This window comes from Salvia miltiorrhiza, chromosome 4 (genome assembly GCF_028751815.1).
Source record: "Salvia miltiorrhiza cultivar Shanhuang (shh) chromosome 4, IMPLAD_Smil_shh, whole genome shotgun sequence".
Lineage (NCBI taxonomy): Eukaryota > Viridiplantae > Streptophyta > Magnoliopsida > Lamiales > Lamiaceae > Salvia > Salvia miltiorrhiza.
The window spans coordinates 12,358,399-12,384,823 of record NC_080390.1 but is presented as its reverse complement, the minus strand read 5'-3'; the positions used below and the strand labels follow the sequence as shown (position 1 = coordinate 12,384,823).

General features: G+C 36.4%; 2 protein-coding genes and 1 pseudogene across 3 annotated transcripts; 1 reads left to right on the top strand and 2 right to left on the bottom strand.

Moving 5' to 3' along the window:
- The window catches only part of LOC131023011 (uncharacterized), a 188,085-nt pseudogene that overhangs the window by 20,741 nt on the left and 140,919 nt on the right, over window positions 1-26,425 (top strand).
- On the bottom strand, window positions 2,030-3,978 carry LOC131022760 (protein LURP-one-related 15-like). 2 transcript variants are annotated; one of them, XM_057952283.1, is made up of 3 exons: window positions 3,490-3,978; window positions 3,202-3,429; window positions 2,030-2,315 (listed from the first exon to the last, which is right to left on the bottom strand). In XM_057952283.1, exons 1-3 carry the CDS (start codon window positions 3,730-3,732, stop codon window positions 2,169-2,171), a joined length of 618 nt encoding a protein of 205 aa, XP_057808266.1. In that variant the 5' UTR covers window positions 3,733-3,978; the 3' UTR covers window positions 2,030-2,168. The 2 variants fall into 2 exon arrangements, with proteins under 2 accessions (XP_057808266.1, XP_057808265.1); XM_057952282.1 differs by lacking the exon at window positions 2,030-2,315 and having other exon boundaries at window positions 2,906-3,429; window positions 3,490-3,886.
- On the bottom strand, window positions 4,697-6,462 carry LOC131022758 (protein LURP-one-related 15-like). Its single transcript, XM_057952281.1, has 3 exons — window positions 6,095-6,462; window positions 5,632-5,862; window positions 4,697-4,938 (listed from the first exon to the last, which is right to left on the bottom strand). Exons 1-3 carry the CDS (start codon window positions 6,350-6,352, stop codon window positions 4,795-4,797), a joined length of 633 nt encoding a protein of 210 aa, XP_057808264.1. The 5' UTR covers window positions 6,353-6,462; the 3' UTR covers window positions 4,697-4,794.

Here is a 26,425-nt window from a genome sequence, read left to right as displayed (position 1 = left end):
AAACATAATCTTGTCAATGAACCTCTTTGATTTGCATGTTCTATACGGTTCCTCTTCATCCGGCATGAGGTAATACCTATCTTTGGTTTTAGTAAGGTAAAACCATTTCTCATCAATATGAATGGTGTTGTACATGGTTTGGAAGTTTATAAAACCTCCATCACTGACTGAACTTAACTGATTTAGGCTCCATCTAAGTCCTGACAGCCTATTTTGTGGGGTAAGAAATGGTTTGATAGCACTAGTGTGTGGTTTCAATTTTTTTTCCTTTACCCACTTGTGAATCAAAGACTTAGACACACCTAGGTTTGTAGACATGACTCTCATTGATGATCTTTGAAGCACTGACAGATTCTTCACTTTTTGAACATCAATACTCATCTTATTCTTGTATGAGCAACCTTTTCTTATGGATTTTACCTGTACAGGTACACCACAAGCTCGCTGATGTGAAACTTGGCTCCAAATCCTCCACACTGTCTTCAAATCCACTTTGAAGAGAAGGGCTGCCTCTTTTTTTGCACCATAGTGAAGCTTACCTCCAATGCTATGTTCAAGAAGCCACTGGGCTAATTTATTTCTTTCATTGTCTTCGATTTTTTTCCTTTCAATGGCCATTTTCACTGTTTTATTTTGAGTAGTTGGTGAGAATTGAATTCTCTGCAATGGTGTTGTATTTATAGAGTTGTTTGTGGTTAGGTGAAGTTTGATTTTCCCTCCAAAGTTTTGGAGGGACAAATGTACTGTAAAAGTCAGTCTTTATGCAATGAAATTCTCATTTTGCCTCCATTTTACCTTATACTGTCAGTCTTCAATTTATGGATTCGAATTTATTGTGTTTGTGTATATGACAGGTTTTATATTTCAATTAATTGTGAAGAATTGTGAAGAATTTTATATTTTAAATTAATTGCATAATGCCTCTGATTTTTCTTTACATCCACCGAAAAAAAAAAGATTGAAAAGAAAATATCTTAACAAGTAAACAGCCTTTTAAAAAAACCATAATCCATAATACATATAAAGAATAAATTTAAAAAGAAAAAGAAATCTCCTAATCAAATATTAGTAAAAGTAATCTAATCTCTTAACCACTAACCTTTTATTTCATCCACATCACCTTTTTCAACTTTCTTAGTCTCCGTGCCCACACCCAAGTAGGGCATTAAATCATGGACGGAGGGAGTAATTTTTAAGAGCTTATAAGTTATCAAAGTGTTTGGATAATTAAGCTTATAATCTAGAGAGAGAATTTTTTTGCTAGAGAGAGAAAATATTTTTTTAAGAGAAAAAATCGAAGAAAAATAAACTTGAATGATATATGATGAAAAATAATAAATTATAATTGAAAAATATTTGTAAAAAGATTGTGGCATATGAGATTATAAAAAAAATAAGTTGGGGTACAGAAACTTATTTTTTGGGGAGCTTATTTTTAGATCTTATAAGCTGTTTAAGAGCTTATTTTGTCAAACACTTTGAAGTAACTTATAAGCTATTTTGAGGAGCTTATAAGCTCAGCCAAACACTCTCTTAGTTTCACAACATCATCACGTAAAATCAGTCTTAACTTATGAGTCTTGAACTAGTTTAATATTGAGCAACAAAACACCACTTATACTATAGTTATACATGAGTCAAATTCAAATTTACGATCTTTCATGTGTTTTGTTATCCTTACTGATTATACTCAATTTAGATTCAAGCAACCATAAGTTAATTTGTTATGTGCTCAAACTTGAGTTTAAACGAGCTTTCTCAATTATATATATCTTGTAAGAATTCGAACCCAAATAATGTTTTTATACGTATAAAAATAAAGTTTGAAATACAATAAGAAGAAGAGACAAAGGAAATGATATCTTCTGCAAAATATTATTTGCAGAAGATATATTTCTGCAAAATGGCAAGCTCTAGCATTTCTTTTTTATATATTTTTTTTAGAATGGCTAGTCGTATCATTTGTTCGCAATCTTTTTATACTTTTGACACTTTTCTCAAAGTAGATTTGTCATTTACCTAAACTACATAAAAATGAAACATGGAGCTTCATGTAGCCTCATTAAACAATAATATCCATTTCATTACAATACCGTAACTTAGTACCCTAATTTTAAACCACAAACATGTAATAATTTATAATACGATAATTCAAATAAATTATTACATCAATCATCACCTGATCTATCTTCATTAATTTCTTCAAGAATCACCACAAGTGCAACTATGAAGGCATGATCAACATTTGGATATATTGTCACACAAAATGTATCCTTTCCAAGCAGAATGCTTTGGGCAGTGTGTTTCTTGTGCATCTACAATTGCCAAGTCAAATAATTCGCATCAGCGTCACACCAAAAGAAAAACACACACGAATTCCACACAAATAAAATTAACTATTTTCTATAGCATTTCGTATTTCTTTTTACCAATTTAGATAAAGTTTGTATTTCTCTTCACCAATCATTATTTCACCCAAATAAAAATGAAATGAAAGATTGATGACAACTTATAAATAAATCATTATTTCACCCAAATAAAAATGAAATGAAAGATTGATGACAACTTATAAGTTATTTAGGAGATTATAAGTTTTTGAAAATTATTTTACAAAATAAACACTTTTTTCTAAGTGATTGATAAAAGAAACTCTTAATGGGCATTTACTTTGAAGAATTAGCCTTAATAGATAAAAATAGTAAAGCTAATCCTTTGTTTATTTTGTTGGATTGAAATTTTGAGATATGTTCCAAGCCCTTGATTATTTTTATCATTTAAGCTTATTTTGCTTTATTCTTATCCCATCAAAATGATGAGATTGTTAATTCTACTTTTGAGGATAAAAATACTCAATCATCCATTTTATCAATCATGCAAACTAAACGCCTCCTAAATAACTTAAAAGTTGTAAAAATAAACAATCGAATTCATCATACATTCATATATTATATTTTTCTCTGCAACTCACAATTATCTCTTTGACTCGTAAACGCAAACTCAATTATCTAAACACTTTCTCGACTTATCAACTTTTAAAAACATTACATTTTATAAGCTAATAAACATATACGGGATTGTAAGCTCTTCAAAATAAACATAACTAAACACCCTCTTAATCAACCTATTCAATGATGACTCAAAATGCGAGATTAAAACACAGCATAAAATGGAAAAAATTAAAGTGTTTAATTTGGATCTTACTTGAGCAATGACATTATTAGTATCACCGGCGTATATGGCGCAGGATCGCTCAAACCAGCTGCCTTCAATCCTAAAATCACAGCGATCCTCTTTCGAATTAGCAGCCATGAACACATCCAGCTTCGTCTTGAATTGAATCATCGATGACTTTCTCACATTAAAAAGCATATTCTTCGAATCCGTGCTCTCTCCTCTGAAAGCCTGCCACCTCCTATGCGCCGTCAGCAGCTGCGATCAAATCCACAATCAGAGATCGATCGAGAGATTTAAATCTGATCGATTAATTACCTTCTGCTGGAACGTGATGATAGGGTTTCCGGCAGCGTCGAGCAATACGCGGCGGTCGTGGAGGCTGAAGACTTTCCCTCTGATCCTGAACAGGAGGTTGCCGTTGACGTCGGTGACTCCGAAAGTTCCGTCTTCGAGAGTCATCAGCTTCCGCGTGACGATGAGATCGACGGGGTAAGATACGCAGAACTGCGGGCTGACCACGGCGACCTCCACCGCCGGATAGCTCGCACCGCCCATCATTTTTATATTATATTTTTAATTCAAGGATGATTGCTGTTGTGTTGATCCAATTTATTTGCAACAATGTATTTCTGAATTTGGGGATTTGTTTATTCGGTATCGTATTTAAGGACGGCAGAGGGGCGGGGGCTTTAGCCTTTAGCTTCCCAAATTATAAATAGTTAGAAATGGAAAAATGGAGGAATAATTAAAGCAAAAAAGGCATGGTCTTATCTTATCCTTGTCTTTAATTAAGTTGTAGCTATAATAAGACATAAATTTAGGTTGGTCACACGTTATAAACTTCCCTAGTGTGACATCGATATTAATAATTTTACTCTTATTTTTTTTTTTCCATTTTTCAAAAAATAATCTTTTATCTCTTTTGATAGATTAATTAAATAAAAAAATTTAAAGGTAATGTCACGATCGACTCGAATTTCACAAAGAACTTGTGTGCGGATGTCAGCCGTTAATAATCTAATATTAACAAGAAGAGTGTTTAAGATGGATTGATTTTCGATTTAATTTTTTATAATTATTCAAATTTAATTTAATAATATTATATTAACATTAAATAAATAAATAAATAAAGACATGGGGATGTCCGCATCCAACAACGCCTCATACCTATTTTTATTATTTTCATTTTCTTTCTTTAGCATTTCATCCTCTAGATAAAATATTTTAACTCATTGTCATGCTATTGCTACGCATCTCACAATACAATTACGTATAAGAAAAGTAGGCTAACAACCATAGCATTTCTTGGTTAATAATGATGAAGATTAATCGAACGCTTTCTCTTTTAATTTGTATAGGAAAAACAATTAAACCCACTCAAGCACGAAAAGATTTTATTATGAGATCAATGATGCACTATTTTATGGATTATGTTATTTTGATTTAGTTTACGTCATTTGATTATTAAAACATAAAATATATAGTCGACTTCGACAAATTAAGAAATCAATGACATATGATATGATCAAATCTCATCACTATTCACAAATCGTAATTACGATACTAACATAAATTAAAGTTCAAACAAATTATTACATCTCAAAACAAGATCACCACAGTTCAAGAAGCGCGTCTATCTTGGTTAATTTCCTCAAGAATCACCACAAGAGCGACGATGAAGGCATGATCAACATTTGGATAAATCGTCACACAAAAAGTGTCTTTTCCAAGCAAAATGCTTTGGGCACTATGTTTCCTATGCATCTGCAATTTCACCGTTTGCATATCAGCGTCGCATCAAAAGAAATTTACGTCACATATTTCAATTTTCGCACAAATTAAGCGACCCGAGTCGGTCTATAGTCTGATCGAACCAGCCCATCCCCAAGGTTCGTCTAGACCAACTTTTTTTTACCCTAGGCCACCTAATTTAAGTGTAGATCGACATCACTAATAGTTATTTTCTCAATACAAATGTTACTACTAATCGTCCCACTACCAAAAAGGCTAAATTTCACATGAGATCTTTTATGCGGCACTTGAGATCCATTGTACCACAAGTTGTTCTAGTTTTTTTCTTACATAATCTTTGTCCAATTCCAATTCTGTGTGCTATAATTAAATTAATTTGATTTTATGATTGTTAACTATAGATTTTATTTCATCCAATGAGGGTATATAATTTTCTTTTATTATTAAAAATAAAAATTAAATATAATTCATAATATTATACAATAAATTTTATTTTTATAATAAATATAACACACACAAAATTCCAGGACACTGAATTTCATATGTTCATGCGGACGTCTGCATGTTATAGACCACTCACACACTCTAACACGACATCATATTAATTAGAACATGTAAGTGGTGTGCACGGTACGAACTGACGCACAAAAGGAAAATGTAAGCACAAATGTGTATGTGTTGAATGATTCATGAATTAGGTCTTACTTGAGCAACGATATTATCAGTATCTCCAACATAAATGTTGCAGGCGGTCTCCCACCAGTTGCCTTGGATTCTGAAATCAGAGTGCTCCTCTCCCACATTGGCAGCCATGAACACACTTAGCTTCGTCTTCATCATCATCATCATCTTCGACTTTCTCACACTAAAAATCATATCTTTCGGATCCGTGCTCTCTCCTCTGAATGCCTGCCATCTCCTATGCGCCGTCATCATCTGCAATTTACATAATCACCAATTTTATTAGGCTATATTAATTTTCCACATTTTTTTACCATCTATTTTGGTGATGGGAGCTCTTGTACAAAGACTCACACAAAATATCAATAATTTAACAATTTTAAAACGATTCTTTTGTTGGTGTGGGCTTAAGCCCCCCTTACCTCCTTGGGTTTGGGTTTACAAAATTGAGATGATCAGAGTGAGTGAGAGAGAGAGATTTAGTTACCTTCTGCTGGAACGTGATAATGGGGTTGCCGGCGGCGTCGAGCAAGACGCGGCGGTCGTGGAGGCTGAGGAATTTTCCTTTGACCTTGAACACGATGTTGCCGTTAGCGTCGGTGATTCCGAAGGTTCCGGCTTCCATAGTCATCATCTTCCGCGTGATGGTGAACTCCACCGCGTGGCCCACGCAGTACTGCGGGCTCAAGACGGCGACGACGGGCGTCGCCGCCGGCGGAGGATAGCTCGGGGCGGTGGCCATCATTTTGAATTTTGAATTTTTTTTGTTTTTGTTTTTGTGTGTGTGTGTGTTTTGCTATAATATAATGCTAGTTGCGTAGTGTGATCTGTTTATGAAATGGAGGAGCACAGTATTTAAAGGCGGGAGAAGACGAGTGCTCATAATATGTATAATAATAAAAAAATTAGTTACTAATTGTGGAAAATGTCGTAATCTTGTATTTAATTAAAACCGAAGTATGGTGAGACTGAGATATACAGATAAATTATAAAAACTTTGTTTGGTTTGAGAGTAGTCTCTTGAAGCAGATCTGGTCAATTTATGTGCGCTATTATATTTATAAAATAAAATGTACTTAATATTTGAAAATTATCCAACCAAAGTCTAGGTCTTTTGATCTAATCATGTGAACTCATTAATTTCAACGCGTAGAAGTTTCATAGCTTATTGAATATGCATCTATCCTTCCTTATTCAGATAAGGCATTAGATTTCGTCTTATATTCCTATACCAGTTTTAGTTACGGGTGTAGAAAATTTGTGGCAGTGTTTGGAAATTCATAATGATTGAATATTTCAAGATTAACTATGACTATAATTTCAATTTTTTTTTTAAAAAAAAACTATGCCTATAATTTTGTTGGGAATTCCAAATTGAAATTGTATCATTTGAAAAATGGTATTTTAGAGATCTACATTGAATTTAAGATACATAAATGTGATTTTATATAAAGAGCAAAAAAAAGGAAAACCTAAAAGAACCATTGAGCATCCGTAGTGGGGGATGCGGTGGTCGGTGCGCACCCGGCCCACGTGTGAAACAGAGTCATCATCGGACGAAAAAGCAAAACAATGTAAAGAAAGACAAACAACAACAGATCATATATATCTTGATGTTGGGAACTTAATGAAATATCCTAATCCTAGTTTTGATAATATCAAAATCAATAAGTTTCACTTGTAATAGACTAGAACTGTTCGAACTCAAGTGTTAGAGTTCTTTTTCTAGTTTAGTTGCTGTTCTGAAGACTGAAGATTGAAGCTGGAGGACTGAAGTCTGAAGACTGAAGTTGCCGACTGTTGACGAATTAAGGCAGAGTCAAATACTGATATTTGACTAACCAGTCCAAGAATCAGTCACGACTGATTACTTAATGCGAGCCACGTAGATTCAGCGGACTGATACTAAAGTCAAGTATCAGTTAAACATTCTTCCTCGGACTGAAGCTCCAAAGCTTAAGGGCGCACTCCAGAAGTACAGCCGCATTAAATGCAAAGATCTCAAGATCGTCCTTTCTCTTCAGAGGCCTTTCCTTTTTGGTGATAACCTTTTTCAGAGATGTCCTATCTCCTCAAAGTAGCCGTTCTCACCAAACAAAGGAACCTCAAAGATTGAAGCCTCAGCCCAAGTTCAAATTACTCTCTAACGGAAGAATTCTTGAAGACCATTTCAGCCAACGGATCTATTCAAGACGTCTCCTATAAATAGAGCTCGAGGATCACTTCAATCTTCACCGATTCAACTACATAAGCTGAAACGCTGCCGAATTCGTCACTCAGCATTCAAAGCCATTCCAAAGTTTGAATCGAACAAGAGAATCATAAAGCCAACAAGAGAATCATAAAGGCAAATATTGTATATCCAAAACCTAGGTATAACTAATTACAGAGAACCTGTTCTTTGTAATCTAGTTGGCAAGTTTTCAAACCTCTTTTCAACTGACCGAATTGAGAGTTTGAGTTGTAAGGAGTTCAGACCAGTGTTCTGACTCCAAGAGATCTTAGTCTTTGCGAAAAGGCATAGTTTTGTCTCAGTGAAGCTAAGAGTGAGAAATCCAACCCAGTGTGTTGGTACTGAAGATAGGATCTTCAGTTGTCTAGGTTTACTGTGCACCCGTAAGCACATGCCCAGTGAAGTTGTCAGTCTGATCAACTGATCGTGGATGTAGGAAGTATTTTTAAAACCACGTAAAAATCTCTGTGTTGTTTACAACTTTTAGTTTTTATCTTCTTACCTGTGTACAAACCTTCTACAACTGAAAACTGATTAACTGCAAAGAGAAACTTAATTTCTGACAACGTGATTAATCTCACAGGCTATTTCGAAACAAAAGTTTTTCGCTGCGTGTGTTATTAGTCTAACTGATTAATTTTCGGATAGTCAATAAGATTCATAACATCTCTCTGTTCAACAAACTTGACTGAAGCTTTACGTGTATCAGTTAAAGTCTCAGACTTAACTGATAACTCTTTACTGAAGACTATTCAGTATCAGTCATCAACCTAAACTTTACTAAACTCCTTTCTCTAAAAAGGTTGTGTCAGTTTGTGTTTCAAGTTTCATTTTCAAAAATAGTCTATAAGTGTATTCCCCCCCTCCATACACCTATTCGAGACCCTCCGGACCTAACAATTAGTATCAGAGCAGGTTGTTCGCAAGAACAATTTTGCTTTGACCAAGTTCTACTGTACTAGATCCTATTCTTTAAAGGTCTCAAAATCTCTTTCATTTTCAAAAAGTGCTTACTGCTTTTCTTATCTGTCTTTTTCTGTCTTCTTGTACTATGGAAACTAACCACAATAGAGTATCTTCACTACCTATGTTTAGTATTGAAAAATACGACATATGGAAGTTTCGACTTGAGGGCTTTCTCACCGCTCAACATTGCCGAACATGGAAAGTCATCACCAAAGGACCCATCATCATCACAGAGGTGATCAAAAGGGTTCATCTGGACCAAACCAGAGATCCTTTTGATGAAGTCCAGATCAAATCAAAGGCTGACTTCACCACAGAAATAAGGAAGCAAGATGAGCTCGACAACCTCGCCAAAAGCATCATCTCCGGCACAGTCCCAGACAAGCACGTCACCAAGATCATCAAATGCAAGACTGCAAAGGAGATGTGAGACATTTTAGAAGAAATATGCATCGGATCAGAGGAGATAAATGAGAACAAGTTTTCAATAACTTGTAAAAAATTCGACTTCTTCCTCATGCTAAAAAACGAATCAGTCGACGAGATGGAACTCAAATTCAACCAGATCCTGAACGAAGTTCAATCCATTTCAAAGGACAAATACACTCAACAAGAGATCAACCTGAAGATTCTACGAGCACTACACCGAGGAGATTGGTAGATCTACTCTGTTGCTCATCAGAACAAGCCGGGATTCAACCAGCTCCCAACGAATAAGCTTTTCTCGGATCTCGTGGCAAATGAGGATCAGACGAAGATGCTCCATCAGCCTCAAAAGGAGCGGCGCTAAAAGTTTCAGCAAAGGAAAGCAAGAAGCAGTCAAAGGAACCAACGGAACTCAAACCAGAAGACTTCTTCAGTCAATATGCTCTGTTGACTAAAAGATTCAACAAGATGGAATCCAAAATTCCGCAAGTACAAGAAGTTCCACAAACAGCACTACAAAGGAAAAGAGAGAGAGAGTAAGTCCAGATATTCCACTGATAGAAGCGGAGAAAGGAAATCATCCGCTATTGATCTAAAAGATGTGGAATGCTATGGATGCAAGAAGAAATGGCACTACAAGTCAGAATGCCCTGAATTGTCACAGATTGAGTGGAAATAGATGAAGGCTAGGAGGGATCGCAAGTATGCGAAAAAGAAAGCGATGGTTGCTGACGATGCAGGATCTTCCGAATATACATCAGAATCATCCGCCTTCAACTCCACCAGCTCAGATGATGAGAGTCAAGCCCTCATGGCCAACGACACCCAAAACGTGGCCGACAACAGCTACGACAACGGAATGAATGGCCAGAGGTATACTCTTACTCAAGAACTCTTAATACTGATAACTCCTTGTTGTTTACAGAAGACAACTCAGAATTTGGAGATAGCTCAGTCAACGAGACTGAAGAGTATGATCAGCTCACAGTCAGTTAAGGAAAATGTTCGAAGATATCCTGAAGTAGAATCAGAAAATGGAAAAGGAGATCAATGAAGAGCGAATCAAGAATCAAACAATCATCTTCTTCCCAGATGAAACCTGTCTTGATGGACTAATCATGGAGAACAATTGACTGGAAGAAAAGCTCAAGATTTCTACATCAGAATGTGAGAGAGGAACTCATGAAATCAAGAGGCTCAACCACAAACTGGAAGAAATAGTCAAGGACTGTATGATGAAATCTCCTATGATGACCAACTTTCCATCAAAAGCTGTTGTGGAAAGTATCGGACGAAAGATGGTTCCCGCCGATAAAGGAAAGAATATCATGATCCAGGAAGTGACTGGTACATCTGAAGACAACACTTCGGAAGAATCTGGGGATCATGACATGGAGGAAATTCAGAAGAGAAAACTGATGGCAAGAAGAAATGTTTCTCCTCCACAAAGTTACAAACGAACCAAGGAAGCCCACAACCAGTTCATCCTACTAAGAAGACTGGAGAGCAGATTTCAGTCAAAGTATGGGGAAGGAACATTCGGACTGAAATATCAGCATACCAGCGGAGCAAAGAAACAGAGTATTCCTCACCAATCCAGGGGGAAGAACAACATGAACAATCAGAAACTGAAACCAGTTCAGTTCCGAAGAGAGCAACAACCATGGAGACAAAATAATGACCTGTCCAGACGAGCTCGATTTTATTCACAACAGTGTGCAACTGGACATCATCAACCTCATGCTCCACAGCATCAGTCAAGATTCCATCAGTCAAGGTTAACTCCTGTGTCTCATAGGCAGGGGCGGAGCCAGGGGGTGCCCGGGGGGGCTAGAGCCCCCCCCAAATTTTGAATTTTTTTTTTTTTTTTTTTTTAATAATATGTCTAAAAATGTTGTTATTATTATTATTATATTTGTATTTTAATAAAAAAATGTCTAAAATGTATTGAATGCCCCCAAAAAAATTTTTAGCAAATGTTTTGAACTATATTATCTATGAAAATGTTGTTATTATTATTATTATTATTATTATTATATTTGTATTTTAGTAAAAAATGTCTAAAATGAATTGAATGCCCCCAAAAAATTTTTTAGTAAATGTTTTGAACTATATTATCTATGAAAATGTTGTTATTATTATTATTATTATTATTATTATTATTATTATTATTATTATTATTATTATTATTATATTTGTATTTTAGTAAAAAATGTCTAAAATGTATTGAATGCCTCCAAAAAAAATTTTAGTAAATGTTTTGAACTATATTATCTATGAAAATGTTGTTATTATTATTATTATATTTGTATTTTAGTAAAAAAATGTCTAAAATGTATTGAATGCCCCCAAAAAAAATTTTAGTAAATGTTTTGAACTATATTATCTATGAAAATGTTGTTATTATTATTATTATATTTGTATTTTAGTAAAAAATGTCTAAAATGTATTGAATGGCCCCAAAAAAAAATTTCCGGGGGCTACCGCCCCCGAACCCCCATTACAGTTCAGCCCCCCCCAAAAAAAATCCTGGCTCCGCCACTGCTCATAGGAGATACACAATGGAGCAAAGGAGACCTCAACACTTCACCAAACAAAGCTACTACAAAAAAGAGGCTCCGAAGAAGAAAGCTCATGTGCCAACTGAAGCAACAACCACTTCAGTCAAACAACCAGCCAACCGCAAAAGATTAGCACCAAGACCGGTTCTGAAGCAGATATGAGTTCCAAAAGGAACACGAACTGACATTGAAGGACCCAAACATTGATTGGGTACCTAAATTAACTCTTCATTGCAGGGCAAAAACAGGAAACACAAAAAGAATGAAGAAGTTAAAGCTTCAATCAGAACATAGTACTTGGATAGCGGCTACTCGAAGCACATGACGGGATACAAAGAATATCTCACACAATACGTTGAGAAAGTTGGATCAAAAGTTGCATTCGGAGATAACTCAACAGGCGAAACTAAAGGCTATGGTGTACTCGATATGGGTAATACCAGTAGCAGTAATGTTAGCTATGTTTTTGGACTAAAACATAATTTATTGCCTGTGAGTCAATTTTGTGACAGCGGATTCACAGTGAAGATCAAGAAAGATGAATTCACTGTGAGAAACAGCCAAAAGAAGGTGGTGCTGAGAGGAATCAAGCAAGGAAGTCTCTACGTCGTATCATGGGAAGATAGCCTGCCTGAAACTTGTCTCATCATCAAAAGCAACTCAGAGCTCAACTGGCTATGGCACAGAAGGCTCAACCACCTCAACTTCAAGTTGATCAACAAACTTGCTAAACATCAATTGGTAGAAGGTTTACCTTCTATTGTGTTCCAGAAGAAGGAAGAATGTGAAGCATGCCAAAGAGGAAAGCAAGCAAGAACTTCTTTCAAGTCAAGGACAGGACACTCATCTGAAAGAATTCTCCAACTGCTTCACATGGATCTGTTTGGCCCAATCTCTTCCAGAAGTTACAACGGTAGAAGTACACCTTAGTTGTCGTAGATGATTATTCTCGATATACTTGGGTTATATTTCACTACAACAAAGGGGAGACACTGCTGGAATTGCCAAAGCTGTTGAAAAGACCAAACGTTGAAAAGAAAGTCAACATCATCAGCATCAGATTAGATAGAGGGACTGAATTCCTCAATGCAGTCATTCGTGACTACTGCGAAGTGCGAGGAATCAGTCATCAAACCTTTGCTGCAAGAATTCCACAGCAAAATGGAGTAGCAGAAAGAAGAAACAGGTCTTTGAAGGAAGTAGCAAGGACAATGCTAGCCGAATCAAAACTCCCACTGAAGTTTTGGGCTGAAGCAGTCAACAACGCTTGCTACACACAGAACCGCTCCTTCCTCACTCAAAGACATGGAAAGACTCTATACGAGCTATGGAAGAACAGAAAGCCAACAATCTCATACTTTCATACTTTTGGTTCTCGGTGTTTCATTCATAACAATGACAAAAGAAAGTTAGACACATTTGATAGCAAGACTGATCCAGGAATTTTCCTTGGATACTCTAGAACTGAACGATCCAGCAAAACCTATCGAGTGTTTAACTCTCAAACTCTTTGTGTGGAAGAAATACCTCATGTTATTTTTGACGAGTCTACTGATGATTTCAGGAAACAGGAAACTGAAAGAAATGCTGAGAACATTGAAGTTTTCAAGACTGAAAAAAAGCACCAAACCCACTACATGTTGGTGTGGGGACCAGGAAAAGAAGAGGATACTGAAAAGCTTCAGTATCAGAAGATCAGTCAAAGATCTAAAGGTCCGACTGGAGATGCTACAAATAGCATCAGTCAAGGGGGAACTCCAACAACTGAAGAACAAGTTGAACATGCTGCTGCAACACCAGATCAACACTCCCTTGCTCGAGAAACAAATGAAGGACTTAGATCCATCCTGACTGAAGAACCTCCACCTTCACCAGAAGAAATCAAGAAGTATCGAAGTTGGTTTGAACTCCACTCAAAAGACAACATCATCGGAGAACCATCAGACGATGTGAAGACTCAAAGATCGATGTGCAACCTCATTTTCGACATCAACCAGAACTGCATCAACGAAGATAAGAATTTCAGCTGTTTTTTATCGTCTATAGAGCCCAAGGACATTGAAGAAGCTCTGAATTCAACCAGAATTCAGTTTGGGAACTAGTGGATCACCCAGACGATGCTAAAGTGATTGGCTTGAAATGGATTTTCAAAAACAAGAAAGATGAAGAAGGTCTCGTGGTGAGAAATAAAGAAAGGCTAGTGGCCAAAGGGTACAGTCAAGAAGAAGGAATCGACTACGATGAAACCTTTGCACCTGTTGCAAGACTGGAAGCAGTCAGGCTTTTCTTAGCCTTTGTTGCTCACAAAGGATTCAAAATACACCAAATGGATGTGAAGTGCGCATTTCTCAATGAAGTGCTCACCGATGAAGTTTATGTGGATCGGAACAACCTCCGGGTTTTGAGGTTGTTGGACCAGAAAAGGTGTACAAGTTGAAGAAGGCGCTCTATGGATTGAAGCAAGCTCCTATCTGAGTATCTAGTTGAACAAGGATTCAAGAAAGGATCAGTTGACAAGACTCTGTTCACTCTAAAATAATGAGAGAATCTCCTACTTGTTCAGATTTATGTCGATGACATAATCTTCGGATCTAAATCCGAACGCATGTGCAAGAAGTTTGCTGACATTATAACGAATAAATTCTAGATGTCAATGATGGGAGAAATGAATTTCTTTCTGGGATTACAAGTCAAGCAGACCAAAGAGTGAATACTGATCAATCAGTCAAAGTATGCCAAAGAACTGATCACCAAGTTCGGCATTCAGCACATGAAATCAGTCAAGATTCCAATAAACACCAATTGGAAGGTGGATCCAGGATCGAAAGGAAAATCTGTATCTTCAACCAAATACAGAGAAATCATTGGATCATTAATCTATTTGACTACCAGCAGACCAGATGTCGCGTATGCAATCGGAGTTTGTGCACGATATCAGTCAGATCCAAAAGAAACTCATATGGATGCAGCAAAGCGGATTCTAAGATATCTCAAAGGCACGCCCAACATAGGACTGTGGTATCCAGCTGATGATGACTTCAAGCTTACCGGATACTCAGACTCAGATTTTGCAGGATGCAAAATTGATCACAAATCAACTTCAGGAACCTGTCAGTTCCTAGGCAATAACCTTATCTCTTGGTTTTCCAGAAGATAGGTTCAACGATCTTTGTGGCAGGATCAGCCTCATCAACCCTGAAGAATGATGCTGATCTTGAAGATTTCAACTACAGTCACGATGACTGTTGCTCAATCAACTGGTTCTCCTCAACTGATGACGTGGCAACCTAAGAAGACGAGTCTTCATCTGAGGGGGAACTTATTCTTATAAGTCAACTAGAAAAGTGGTATCGACTGACTACAATGATTAGTCGATCAGTAAGTATCTTCGACTTACTTTGTGTATATCAGTTAACTCAGTTATGAGTTCTTAATAGTCTTCAAAAGTCTTTCTCTAACTGATCAGTCTCTTTCAAAGACTTTAACTGATTGTTGGAAAATGAAATATCTGAGAAGGACAGTTACCTTTTTGTTTAAAAATATTTTAACTTGTCCTGATCCTTTATTTAGATCAAAACCATCTTTTGTGCCTCTGCAATTAAAATCTTGAAAATCTCTTTGATTTGACAAATTGCAATGATGATTATTCATTTTCTACCTTTTTGAAGCTTCCATCATCAACAGTGACGGCGGACGTGAAAAATTTCTTCAAAATGCTTTTAGGCAAGAAAATCGAACAACTTTTCATCTTTCTTACTTAGTATTTTAAATACTTTACACTTGCAACTTTTCTTCATCACAACTAACAACTTTCTACAGACACTTCTGTGAGAACACTTTTCAAAAGTTGCAGAAAACTTTCATTTCGACAATGGAGAGATCAATGACAACGAAGTCATGGAGTGGGAGAATGACGCTCACACACTTGGTCTGCACAGGACCTTTCCACTGGATCTCAACGTTTCTCCGACGTCAAGCTTGTTTCTACCCTCACTTATATCCAGCGACAAGAGTGTCTTCCATCCTAATGCCAGGCACCAAGAAGCTTCTAAGCTTCAAGAGGTCATCAAGCTCATCTCACATATCTTGCTCACCTCCATGGCATGCAACAACAACGAGCTCTCTCTCGTTGTCTGCCAGCATCCCCAGCCGCACATGGTCTTTTTAACTAAGACCTCGTGCCGGCAAATTGACAGTGTTAGTCCTCACGACTGTCACTGATTCAATTTTTCCTGCTCACACCCCTCTCCCGTACTCTCCATCTTTCTCCAACCTAGTCCTCTCTCTCTCTCTATCTTAAGCCCCTTCTCCTCTCTTTAAGGTCCGTATGCATAGCCACATTACATGAATATCTCCAAAGAGCTGTGCATACCTACCTTTTCCCCACCCTCTTTCTCCTCACAAACACTCCTCTTCCCCGCATCCATGCTTCTCTTCTCCATCTCCAAGCCTCTTCCTTTTCTCCGTCTCCCTCCTCATCTCCCTTCCGACTGACGTCTTCCTTTTCTGCATCTCTGTACTCACACTCCTCTCGAATCTTCTCACGAGCTTTTGAGACTCGGAGTTGGGTACCTTCTGATTATAGCTTCTATCATCAGCTCTCTCTTTTTGATGTTGCCAAAAAGGGGGAAAGTAGAAGTCAGAGAAAAACCTTCTCAAAGTTACTTCTCTGCATCTTCTCGAAAGACTGAAGTTGGTAAAGCAAAAGGATCACCAGAAGTTCAAGGATGACGAACCAGTAAGACCTCGAGTAAATGGAAAATAAGTGTAGAAGAAACAAGCTTAGGAACAAGAAGATGAAGATGAAGATCAAAGACGAAGTTCAAGGCGCAAACAGGTAGACTGCTGGAGTCCATGGGTTTCCATGTGTTTTTATGCTTTTTACTCCTTTTTATGTTCTGCTCTGTACCTCAATTGATTTCTCATCAGTTATCTTTAAAGAAATGAAATGAACTTCATTTTGATCTCAACCTAAAGATAATATATTTTTGTCCAGGCTCTGATTATTTACTTCAGTTATGTCTTCGTTTCGTTCATTTGAACTGTTGTGTTTTTCCTTCGAGAATGCAAGTTAATAGGTTATCTTGTTAAGGGGGAATAGTATTCACCCTGTTTAGTAACTTGTTGTTCTTGTTCTGTCTTTTCTTGTCTTAGAACTGTTGTGTGGTTTTGGCATCATCAAAAAGGGAGAAATTGTTGGGAACTTAATGAAATATTCTAATCCTAGTTTTGATGATACCAAAATCAATAAGTTTCACTTGTAATAGACCAGAACTGTTCGAACTCAAGTGTTAGAGTTCTTTTTCTAGTTTAGTTGCTGTTCTGAAGACTGAAGACTGAAGCCGGAGGACTGAAGACTGAAGACTGAAGTTGCCGACTATTGACGAATTAAGGCAGCGTCAAATACTAATATTTGACTAACCAGTCCAAGAATCAGTCATGAATGATTACTTAATGCGAGCCACGTGGATTCAGCGGACTGATACTAAAGTCAAGTATCAGTTAAACATTCTTCCTCGGATTGAAGCTCAAAAGCTTAAAGGAAACAATGCACTCCAGAAGTACAGCCGCATTAAATACAGAGATCTCAGGATCGTCCTTTCTCTGCAGAGTCCCTTCCTTTATGGTGATTACCTTTTTTCAGAGATGTCCTATCTCCTGCTCCTCAAAGTAGCCGTAGGAACCTCGAAGATTGAAGCCTTAACCCAATTTCAAATTACTCTCTAACAGAAGAATTCTTGAAGACCATTTCAGCTAACGAATCTATTCAAGATGTCTCCTATAAATAGAGCTCGATGATTACTTCAATCTTCACCGATTCAACTACATAAGCTAAAACGCTGCCGAATTCGTCACTCAGCATTCAAAGCCATTCCAAAGTTTGAATCGAAGAAGAGAATCACAAAGCCAAAAATCAGTCACTGCTGATTACTTATATTCTCTTAGAACTTAGGCAAATATTGGATATCCAAAGCCTAGGTATAACTGATTACAGAGAACTTGTTTTTTGTAATCTAGTTGGCAAGTTTTCGAACCTCTTTTCAACCGACCGAATTGAGAGTTTGAGTTGTAAGGAGTTTAGACCAGTGTTCTGACACCAAGAGATCTTAGTATTTGCGGAAAGGCATAGTTTTGTCTCAGTGAAGCTAAAAGTGAGAAATCTAACCCAGTGTGTTGGTAGGTTTGCTGTGCACCCGTAAGCACATGCCCAATGAAGTTGTCAGTCTGATCAACTGATCGTGGATGTAGAAAAGGTTTTCCGAACCACGTAAAAATCTCTGTGTTGTTTACAGCTTTCAGTTTTTATCTTCTTACTTGTGTACAAACCTTCTACAACTGAAAACCGATTAACTGCAAAGAGAAACTTAATTTCTAACAACGTGATTAATCTCACAAGCTATTTCGAAACAAAAGTTTTCCGCTGCGTGTGTTATTAGTCTAACTGATTAATATTCGGATAGTCAGTAAGATTCATAACATATCTCTCTTCAATAAACTTGACTGAAGCTTTACGTGTATCAGTTAAAGTCTCTGACTTAACTGATAACTCCTTACTGAAGAGTATTCAGTATCAGTCATCAACCTAAACTTTACTAAACTCCTTTGTCTAAAAAGGTTGTGTCAGTTTGTGTTTCAAGTTTCATTTTTAAAAATAGCCTATATGTGTATTCCCCCCCCCCCCCCCACACACCTATTCGAGACCCTCCGGACCTAACACCTGATGAAGCTTGAACCTTGAGCGAGACTCTGGGAGGAGCCCGCCAAATGATTGAGAGTTTCCCCAAGGCGGCCCAGGTACTACTGCAAATATGCACCGAAAGAGAACCACGGCTGGGCAGACAAACATGCCAAGTGTACGAAGAAATGATATAAAATTTAAGATAATTAAGAAAGAGGAATGGAGAAAATGTCGCATATGATTGAGAATGAATGTGGTGTATTTAAAATGTAATGATTTATATAATTAATAAATTTTGACGTTACTTAGATATCTAATCTTGCGAGTTACACTAAATTTAGTCACGTAGTCCTCTATATGCTATAAAATATATTTTTTTTGTTCGGCGTTTAACTTATTATTGATAAGAAAACAATTAATTTAGTAAATGTTTATCTAATCTTGTGAGTTACACTAAATTTAGTCACTTAGTAATCTATAAGCTTATGGGGTCGGTGTGATTGTTTGGAATCATTTGGGAGAGGTACAACTGGCAGCGGCAAAGCCAGCTAGGCCAAGCTCGAGTGCTCTACTTATGGAGATTATGGCTGTGGTCGCTGGTATTATGCCAATTGAAATCTTTACAGATTCTATGCTTGCGGTGCGGGTAATGGCTTGCCCGGAAGAGGAGGGACAATTTCTACCGAATGATATTTTAGATATTTTGAGTATTGCTCGTTCTTCTATGCTTATTAGTGTCAATCATGTGTATAGATAGAGTTGCTCATTCTTTAGCGCAATTTGCGCGTTCATGTCAGCAGCCGATCTGTTGGATTGATGATTTTCCTCGTTGGTTAAGTGATATTCTTCTGGAGGATTACTCCTAATAAGAAAAATATTTTTTTGGCGTTTAACTTATTATTGATAAGAAAATAATTGATTTAGTAAATATGCCCTCCGTCCCACCGAGCTTAAGTCGTATTTCTTTTCGGGTTGTCCCCCGAAAAATTAGGCAATTTAAAACACTAATTTACAAAACTAATTGCACCCTTATTACCTCATCTCTCCTATACTTTATCACTTTATTACCTTCTCTCTCCTACTTTATCACTTTATTATATCTCTCATACTTTATCACTTTTATACTACACACTTAAAATACTAATCTACAACTTCTTAATTCTCGTGGCTAAAAGAAACGCCTCAAGCTCAACGGGATGGAGGGGGTATTTATCAAACCTAGTAGGTAAAAAATGGGCTTTAAACTTGTCAAATTAAAACTGATACGCATATAAAATTAAAAAATAATTGATACACATGTATATCAGTCAAGTCAAATAAATAGATATAATAGGGAGATCATGAATTACCGAATTAGAGAGAGAAACAGAGTTAGTGAGAACGCAAAGATTCAACCCACAGGTGCCGACCCAATAGCTTGAAACTCTATATAATTTCCTCAATCCCTCTCTTTCGTATGTGCCTATCTCTGTTTGAGGCACTCTATTGTGCAACCAGTTGCACCATGAAACCGGGTCAGATCTGACCCGGTTCAGAACCATATAATATATGCTAAGTTTGCGCCTTGTTTAACAAATGAATAGCTAGCGCAAGTGGTTGGGCGTTCAATGTCCAAACTCAACGGTGGCGGTTTGAATCCCCTTACCAGCGCTTCTCATTTGTTTTCTACCTTTTTTTTTGTTTTTTTATTTTGCATTCTTTTTCCGCTTTGTTCATCTTATTTTTTGTTCCACTTTCGTTTTTTCCATTTCTTCTTTTGCGAATTTTCTTCTTCTTTTTGTTTTTGTTTTTTTTCTTCTTCTTTTTTTTTTTAAATTGTATTTTGGATGTTAATTTTTTCTTCTTTTGAATAAATGCCACTATTTTTATTTGTAAATAACACTATTTTTTCTTGATAAATGACATCATTTGCATTAATAAATGATCCTACATTTATATTACAAATGACACTTTTAATATATCTAAATGATACTTTTTTTCTTAATAAACGACACTTTTAATATATCTAAAAATGACACTATTTTTCTTAGCAAATAACATTATATGCATTAATAAATGACACTTTTAATATAACTATAATATTTCTTAGTAAATGATACTATATTTATATTACAAATGATAATATAAGATTTCAAATGACACTTTAACATGACACTACGAGATTTCAAATGACACTTTAACATTTCGAATAGCACTACCTTGACATACAAATGACACTTTCACATTTCGAATGACACTACAAGATTTAAAATAACATTACAAGATTTCAAATAACACTTTAACATTTCAAATGTTATAGACTCTACTTCGACATACAAATGACATTATAACATTTCAAATGACACTACAAGATTTCAAATGACACTATAACATTTCAAATGATACTACTCCGACATACAAATGACACTTTAACATTGTAAATGACACTACTCCGACTTACAAATAACATTACAAGATTTTAAATGACACTTTAACATTTCAAATGACAATACAAGATTTGAAATGACACTACAAGATTTCAAATAACACTTTAACATTTCGAATAACACTAGTCCGATATACAAATGACACTTTAACATTTCGAATGACACTTTTATATTACAAATGATACTATAACATTTATAAATGATACTATATTTATATTACAAATGACACGTTAACATGACACTATAAGATTTGAAATGACACTATAAGATTTCAAATGACACTTTAACATTTCAAATAACACTACCCCGACATACAAATGACATTTTCACATTTCGAATGATATTACAAGATTTCAAATAACACTTTAACATTTCAAATGACACTACTCCGACATACAAATGACACTTCAACATTTTAAATGACACTACAAGATTTCAAATGGCACTTTAACATTTAAAATGACACTACTCCGACATACAAATGACACTATAAAATTTCGAATGACGCTATAAGATTTTAAATGACACTACTCCGTCATTTGCTTTTCAAATGACACTACAAGATTTGAAATGACACTTTAACATTTCGAACGACACTTTAACATTTTAAATGACATTATAACATTTCAAATGACACTATAATTAGATTTTAAATGACACTATAACATTTCAAATGACACTACTCCGATATACCAACGAGACTTTAACATTTCGAATGACACTACTTCGACATACAAATGACACTACAAGATTTTAAATGACACTATTATCTTCTATAAATAACGCCAACACTATTCTGTTTTATAAATAACAATATATAAATGACACTATCATATTGTGAAAGTAACATTATATTATTCTACAAATGATACTATATGGAAATGACGCTAACACTATTATCAAATATTTGCATTATCTAATCCTCATCAACAGACAAATAAATCCACAAATTTCAAGAATTTCCCATAACTCTTGTAGACCGATTCCATCAAACTTGGTAGATGGGCGCCACCATCTACAACCACTGGGCTGAAAAAACCCGATTCCAGATTGGCGATTTATTGCGTAAGTCTTACATATTTTGTACCATATCTCTGCCTAGCAATACCTGGTAGATGGGCAACATGGTCCTATTCTATCAAGGCAGCGGCGCGAAGGCAGAAATCGTTGTGTCCGCATGTACGTCGGCGTGTCACAGAGGGAGTGAGATAAGAGGAGAGGGGATGGGGCCATGACAGCGACGGAAGCCATAAATTGCGAGGACAAAGGAGCAGGCGACGGCGACATCTACCGCTCTATTTCCGGAGAAGAGAGAGAGAAGAGAGGGTGAGGGTAGGGTCAGTGAGAGAAGAAATGATTTTTTTTAAATACAAATGGGTCAGGGTCAGGGTCAGGGTCGGGGTCAGCAATGTGGGTGGGGTACAACCCAGTTTTACCATAAAACTGGTTTCACAAGAGTTTTTGTCTTTCTGTTTTCTTTAGGAAGAAAAAAGTAATGATCTTTTTCGATGGAAAAATCTAAAAAATAAAAGCAACCGCGCATGGTTAGTAGCTGATTGTTTGTATGTGTGCTTAATTTAGTCTTACTTAATCGTATTATGTATGAATGGTGTTTAAATTTTGTGATAATATGTTTAGATGATAATTTTGGTATTCGAATATGCTTACTTTACATTACAAATTAAATGAGTTTTAAATTTTTGTGATAAAATGGAGGAACTAATAAAAAGAAGGGTTAATAGTGTTTTATGTTTCCAATTTTCATTTTCTCCTAAAAAATCCCGAACTTTCAATTCTTTCTATAAAATGTCCCGCTATACAAAATTCAATGACGAAAATTTAACTTATCTCGCTGAATGAAATGTTTTGGGAACCATCATTGTTGAAAAATCATATTAGAAACCACCATTGTTGGAAAACATTGAAAGTTAGGAGTTTTTTTTTTTGTCATATTCTAGTCATGAATTTTGTATAGGTGGACATTTTATGAAAAAAAAAAAACTGAAAGTTCGGGGTTTTTTAAGAGAAAATAAAAGTTCGAGACATTTTATGGGAAACGCTGAAAGTTCAGGACATAAAACACTATTAACCTTAAAAAGAATTGTAGTAATCAGCTTATTTTAGTCTTAAATGTATGTACGTGTATATATATATATATATATATATATATATATGTGTGTGTGTGTGTGTGTGTGTGTGTGTGTGTGTGGAGGTTCAATGGGAAAATATATTTTTTGAAAGAAAAGAGAGAAAGAATATCATCCCTTGATTCTTGTTCATCGAACGATTATTATAAAAGCTGAAAACATGCGTATTATATATCTGAGAGGATATCTTGGTAAATTACTCATTATCAATCCCTTAATTACCTTAATCAAATCATTTTAATTATAAAAGATTTTAGAGGAAGATACGTTGGATTTGTTTCAATATTCATATGCTTTCTTTACGTTTCTGTGTTTTGCTCTAACTTCCAGTATGCAAATGAACTTAAGATGTTCGAATCACAGAGTGCTATTTGTTCAACGAGCACATATTTCAATATATAAATAAGTTCATTGATGTACACATACATGTTCATCACAAATTCGTATATGTTCATTAACAACTTTACATGAACATTACCATTAATTAAACGAACTTAAGATGTTCGATTGACGGAGGCCATTTGTTCAACGACCACATAATTCAATATATAAAAATTGACACCCAAGTTTTAGATATGGATTCTCAACTCTTGATTAGTTAAGATCACATCCACATGCATTTTGCCGCCTCAGAAGCCTTAGATTGGCCCATTTTTTGGTTTTACTTTAAAATTGAGTGAAAAATAATTTTTTTTGTCTTCGCCTATCTTAATTTTACTACTATTATTTTAATTTTACTTTTGTTGAATGTGAGCCATTCGATTTTTTTTCTTGTATTGTAGAACGTGAGTTATTGGACTGAGGCCAGAAGTCTTGGTTCGAATATGTTATGTCTGTCAAATTGTATTGGACAAAAATACGATCAATGCATGACCCAACTTTAAGATATTCAAGTTCAATCGCAGAGAACAAGAACATGTATCTTGAGATCAAAGATAAGCTGCAGGTAGCTCAACCTTGTGAATGAGCTTAATGGCGAGCTCACAGATTTAGGATATCGAGTTACAGCTGCTCAGCAGCTTCGCCAGATCTTCAATTGATTAAATAGAGGCATACCATCACACGTGCCCCCATCATGGAGTCTGTGTACAACTCAATAGGAAGAATATCATACTCAAGACACCACGTAATACCATCGACCACCGCCATAATCTCCATCATAAGCGAATTCGAACTCACCCGGTTCGATCTGGCTGTCGCAAACTTCACCACTCCCAAATGGTCCTTGACCACCACTCCCACACCATAGCACTGCCTTTGTGAGTCAAAAAAAGCATCCACATCATACGTAAACATCCCGACTCGCGATGGAAACCAATGCCGCCTGCTCAGCCGCAAGCCCATAAGATTCTCCACCGAAAACGTAAAACTCCATACCCTATGAAGGAGCATACACCATAATGCATATTCAATCAAAGATAGAAAATCGAATTCTTCCACACTGCTCTCACCCTCTACCGGCACTTTGTGGTGCCGGCTGGAATAATATTATTCAAAATAGCTTCACTTTTGGGGGATAAGATTGTTCCACACCAATCTTGACCAGCTCTTCCGTTTTAACCGTGAAGACACCCAACTGTATCAATATAACCAAACTCGCCAATAGCATGCGGCCATAGCAGACTATGAAGGAGCTCCTTATTCCATGCTTTAGTTGCCATTCGGCAAATTCTGCACCCAATTGCGCATCCATCAACTGTTAGAAAATGGGGTGATTATATAGTGGTTTGAGTGTGGTGAGTGATTGTAGTGAAGTGGTGTAGAGAATATTGTGAGTGTAGTGTGTGTAGAAGATAGAGAGAATGATTTTAGAGTGGAGCTCTTGTCTCCAAAGAACTTAGATAATATTACATAGAGTGATGTTTTTGAGATAGTTACAAAAGGCTCACAAGAGCTCTATTTATAGGTATGGGAAGATCTCTCTAGATCCCACTACATTAGTTTGTATCTAGAATTCTCTACTAGCATCTACTTAAGGAATTCTCTAGATACTATATGAAAAATATCTAATATCTAGAATACTCATACTTGTCCTAGGTATTATTTAGAATACTCTAGATTAATCTAGCTAGTGGTGAATTCTCTAGATTATACATAGCTTATTTTCACTTAGAATATTCTAGATAAATGCATCACACTTCAATACTCCTCCTTGATGCATTTATCGGTTACTCCAAGCATTCTTCGTAGAAACTGGAATCTGTCCCTTGGTAGTGCTTTGGTGAAGATGTCCGCCAACTGCTCTTCTGTTGGACAATACTTCATCTCGATAAGTTTCTTTGCTTCAACATCTCTCAAGAAGTGATACTTGATGTCGATGTGCTTGGTGCGATTGTGCTGAACTGGATTCTTAGCCATTGCTATAGCTGACTTGTTATAACAGTAGATCTCTGTCGATGAGTCTTGCGGTTCACCCATATCCGCTAGTAATCTTCTAAGCCATATAGCTTGACATGTTGCTTCGGCTGCTGCAACATACTGAGCTTCTGCTGTTGATAGTGCAACTGAGTCTTGCTTCTTTGATCCCCAAGAAAAAATTCCTGAGCCAAGCTTGAAAGCATAGCCTGAGGTGCTTTTCATGTCATCTTGAGATCCAGCCCAATCACTATCGCTATATCCACTGATCTGTGAGTCAGACTTTGGTTTCTACCAGATACCATGGTTGAGCGTTCCTTGCAGGTATCTGAGAAGTCTCTTTGCTGCTCCATAGTGGGTCTCCTTCGGACTTTCCATGAATCTAGATAGAAGGCTGGTTGCATACTTGATGTCAGGCCTCGTTGCCGTCAAATATAGTAGACTCCCAATCAAACTTCGATAGTTGGTAGAATCCGTCGGTTTTGACCCATCTTCTTTCTTCAACTTCTCATTTGGAATGAGAGGTGTAACCACTGGCTTGCAGTCTTACATCTTGAACTTCTTGAGCATATCTTCAATATACTTCTTTTGTGATAGGAAGATACCTTCTTCCTCTTGACTTATCTCCATTCTAAGAAAATAGTGCATTAATCCAAAGTCCGTCATCTCAAAGGTGCTCATCATGTCTCTCTTGAAATCCTCGATCAATTTTATGTTATTTCCCGTGACAATTAAGTCATCAACATAAAGAGAGACAATCAGGATGTCCGTACCTAGAGTTTTGATGTATAGAGTGGCCTCGTTCTTGCTCCTCATGAATCATTGACCGGTGAAATATCCATCTATTTTGCTGTACCGGGCTCGTGGCGCTTGTTTAAGCCCATAGAGTGCTTTCTTGAGACGAAGAACTTTGCCTTCTTGCTTTGTGAATCCTTCTGGCTGCTCCACATATATCTTGTCTATTAGATCTCCATTGAGAAAGGCCGACTTAACATCAAGCTGATAGATTTTCCATTTCTTCTGAG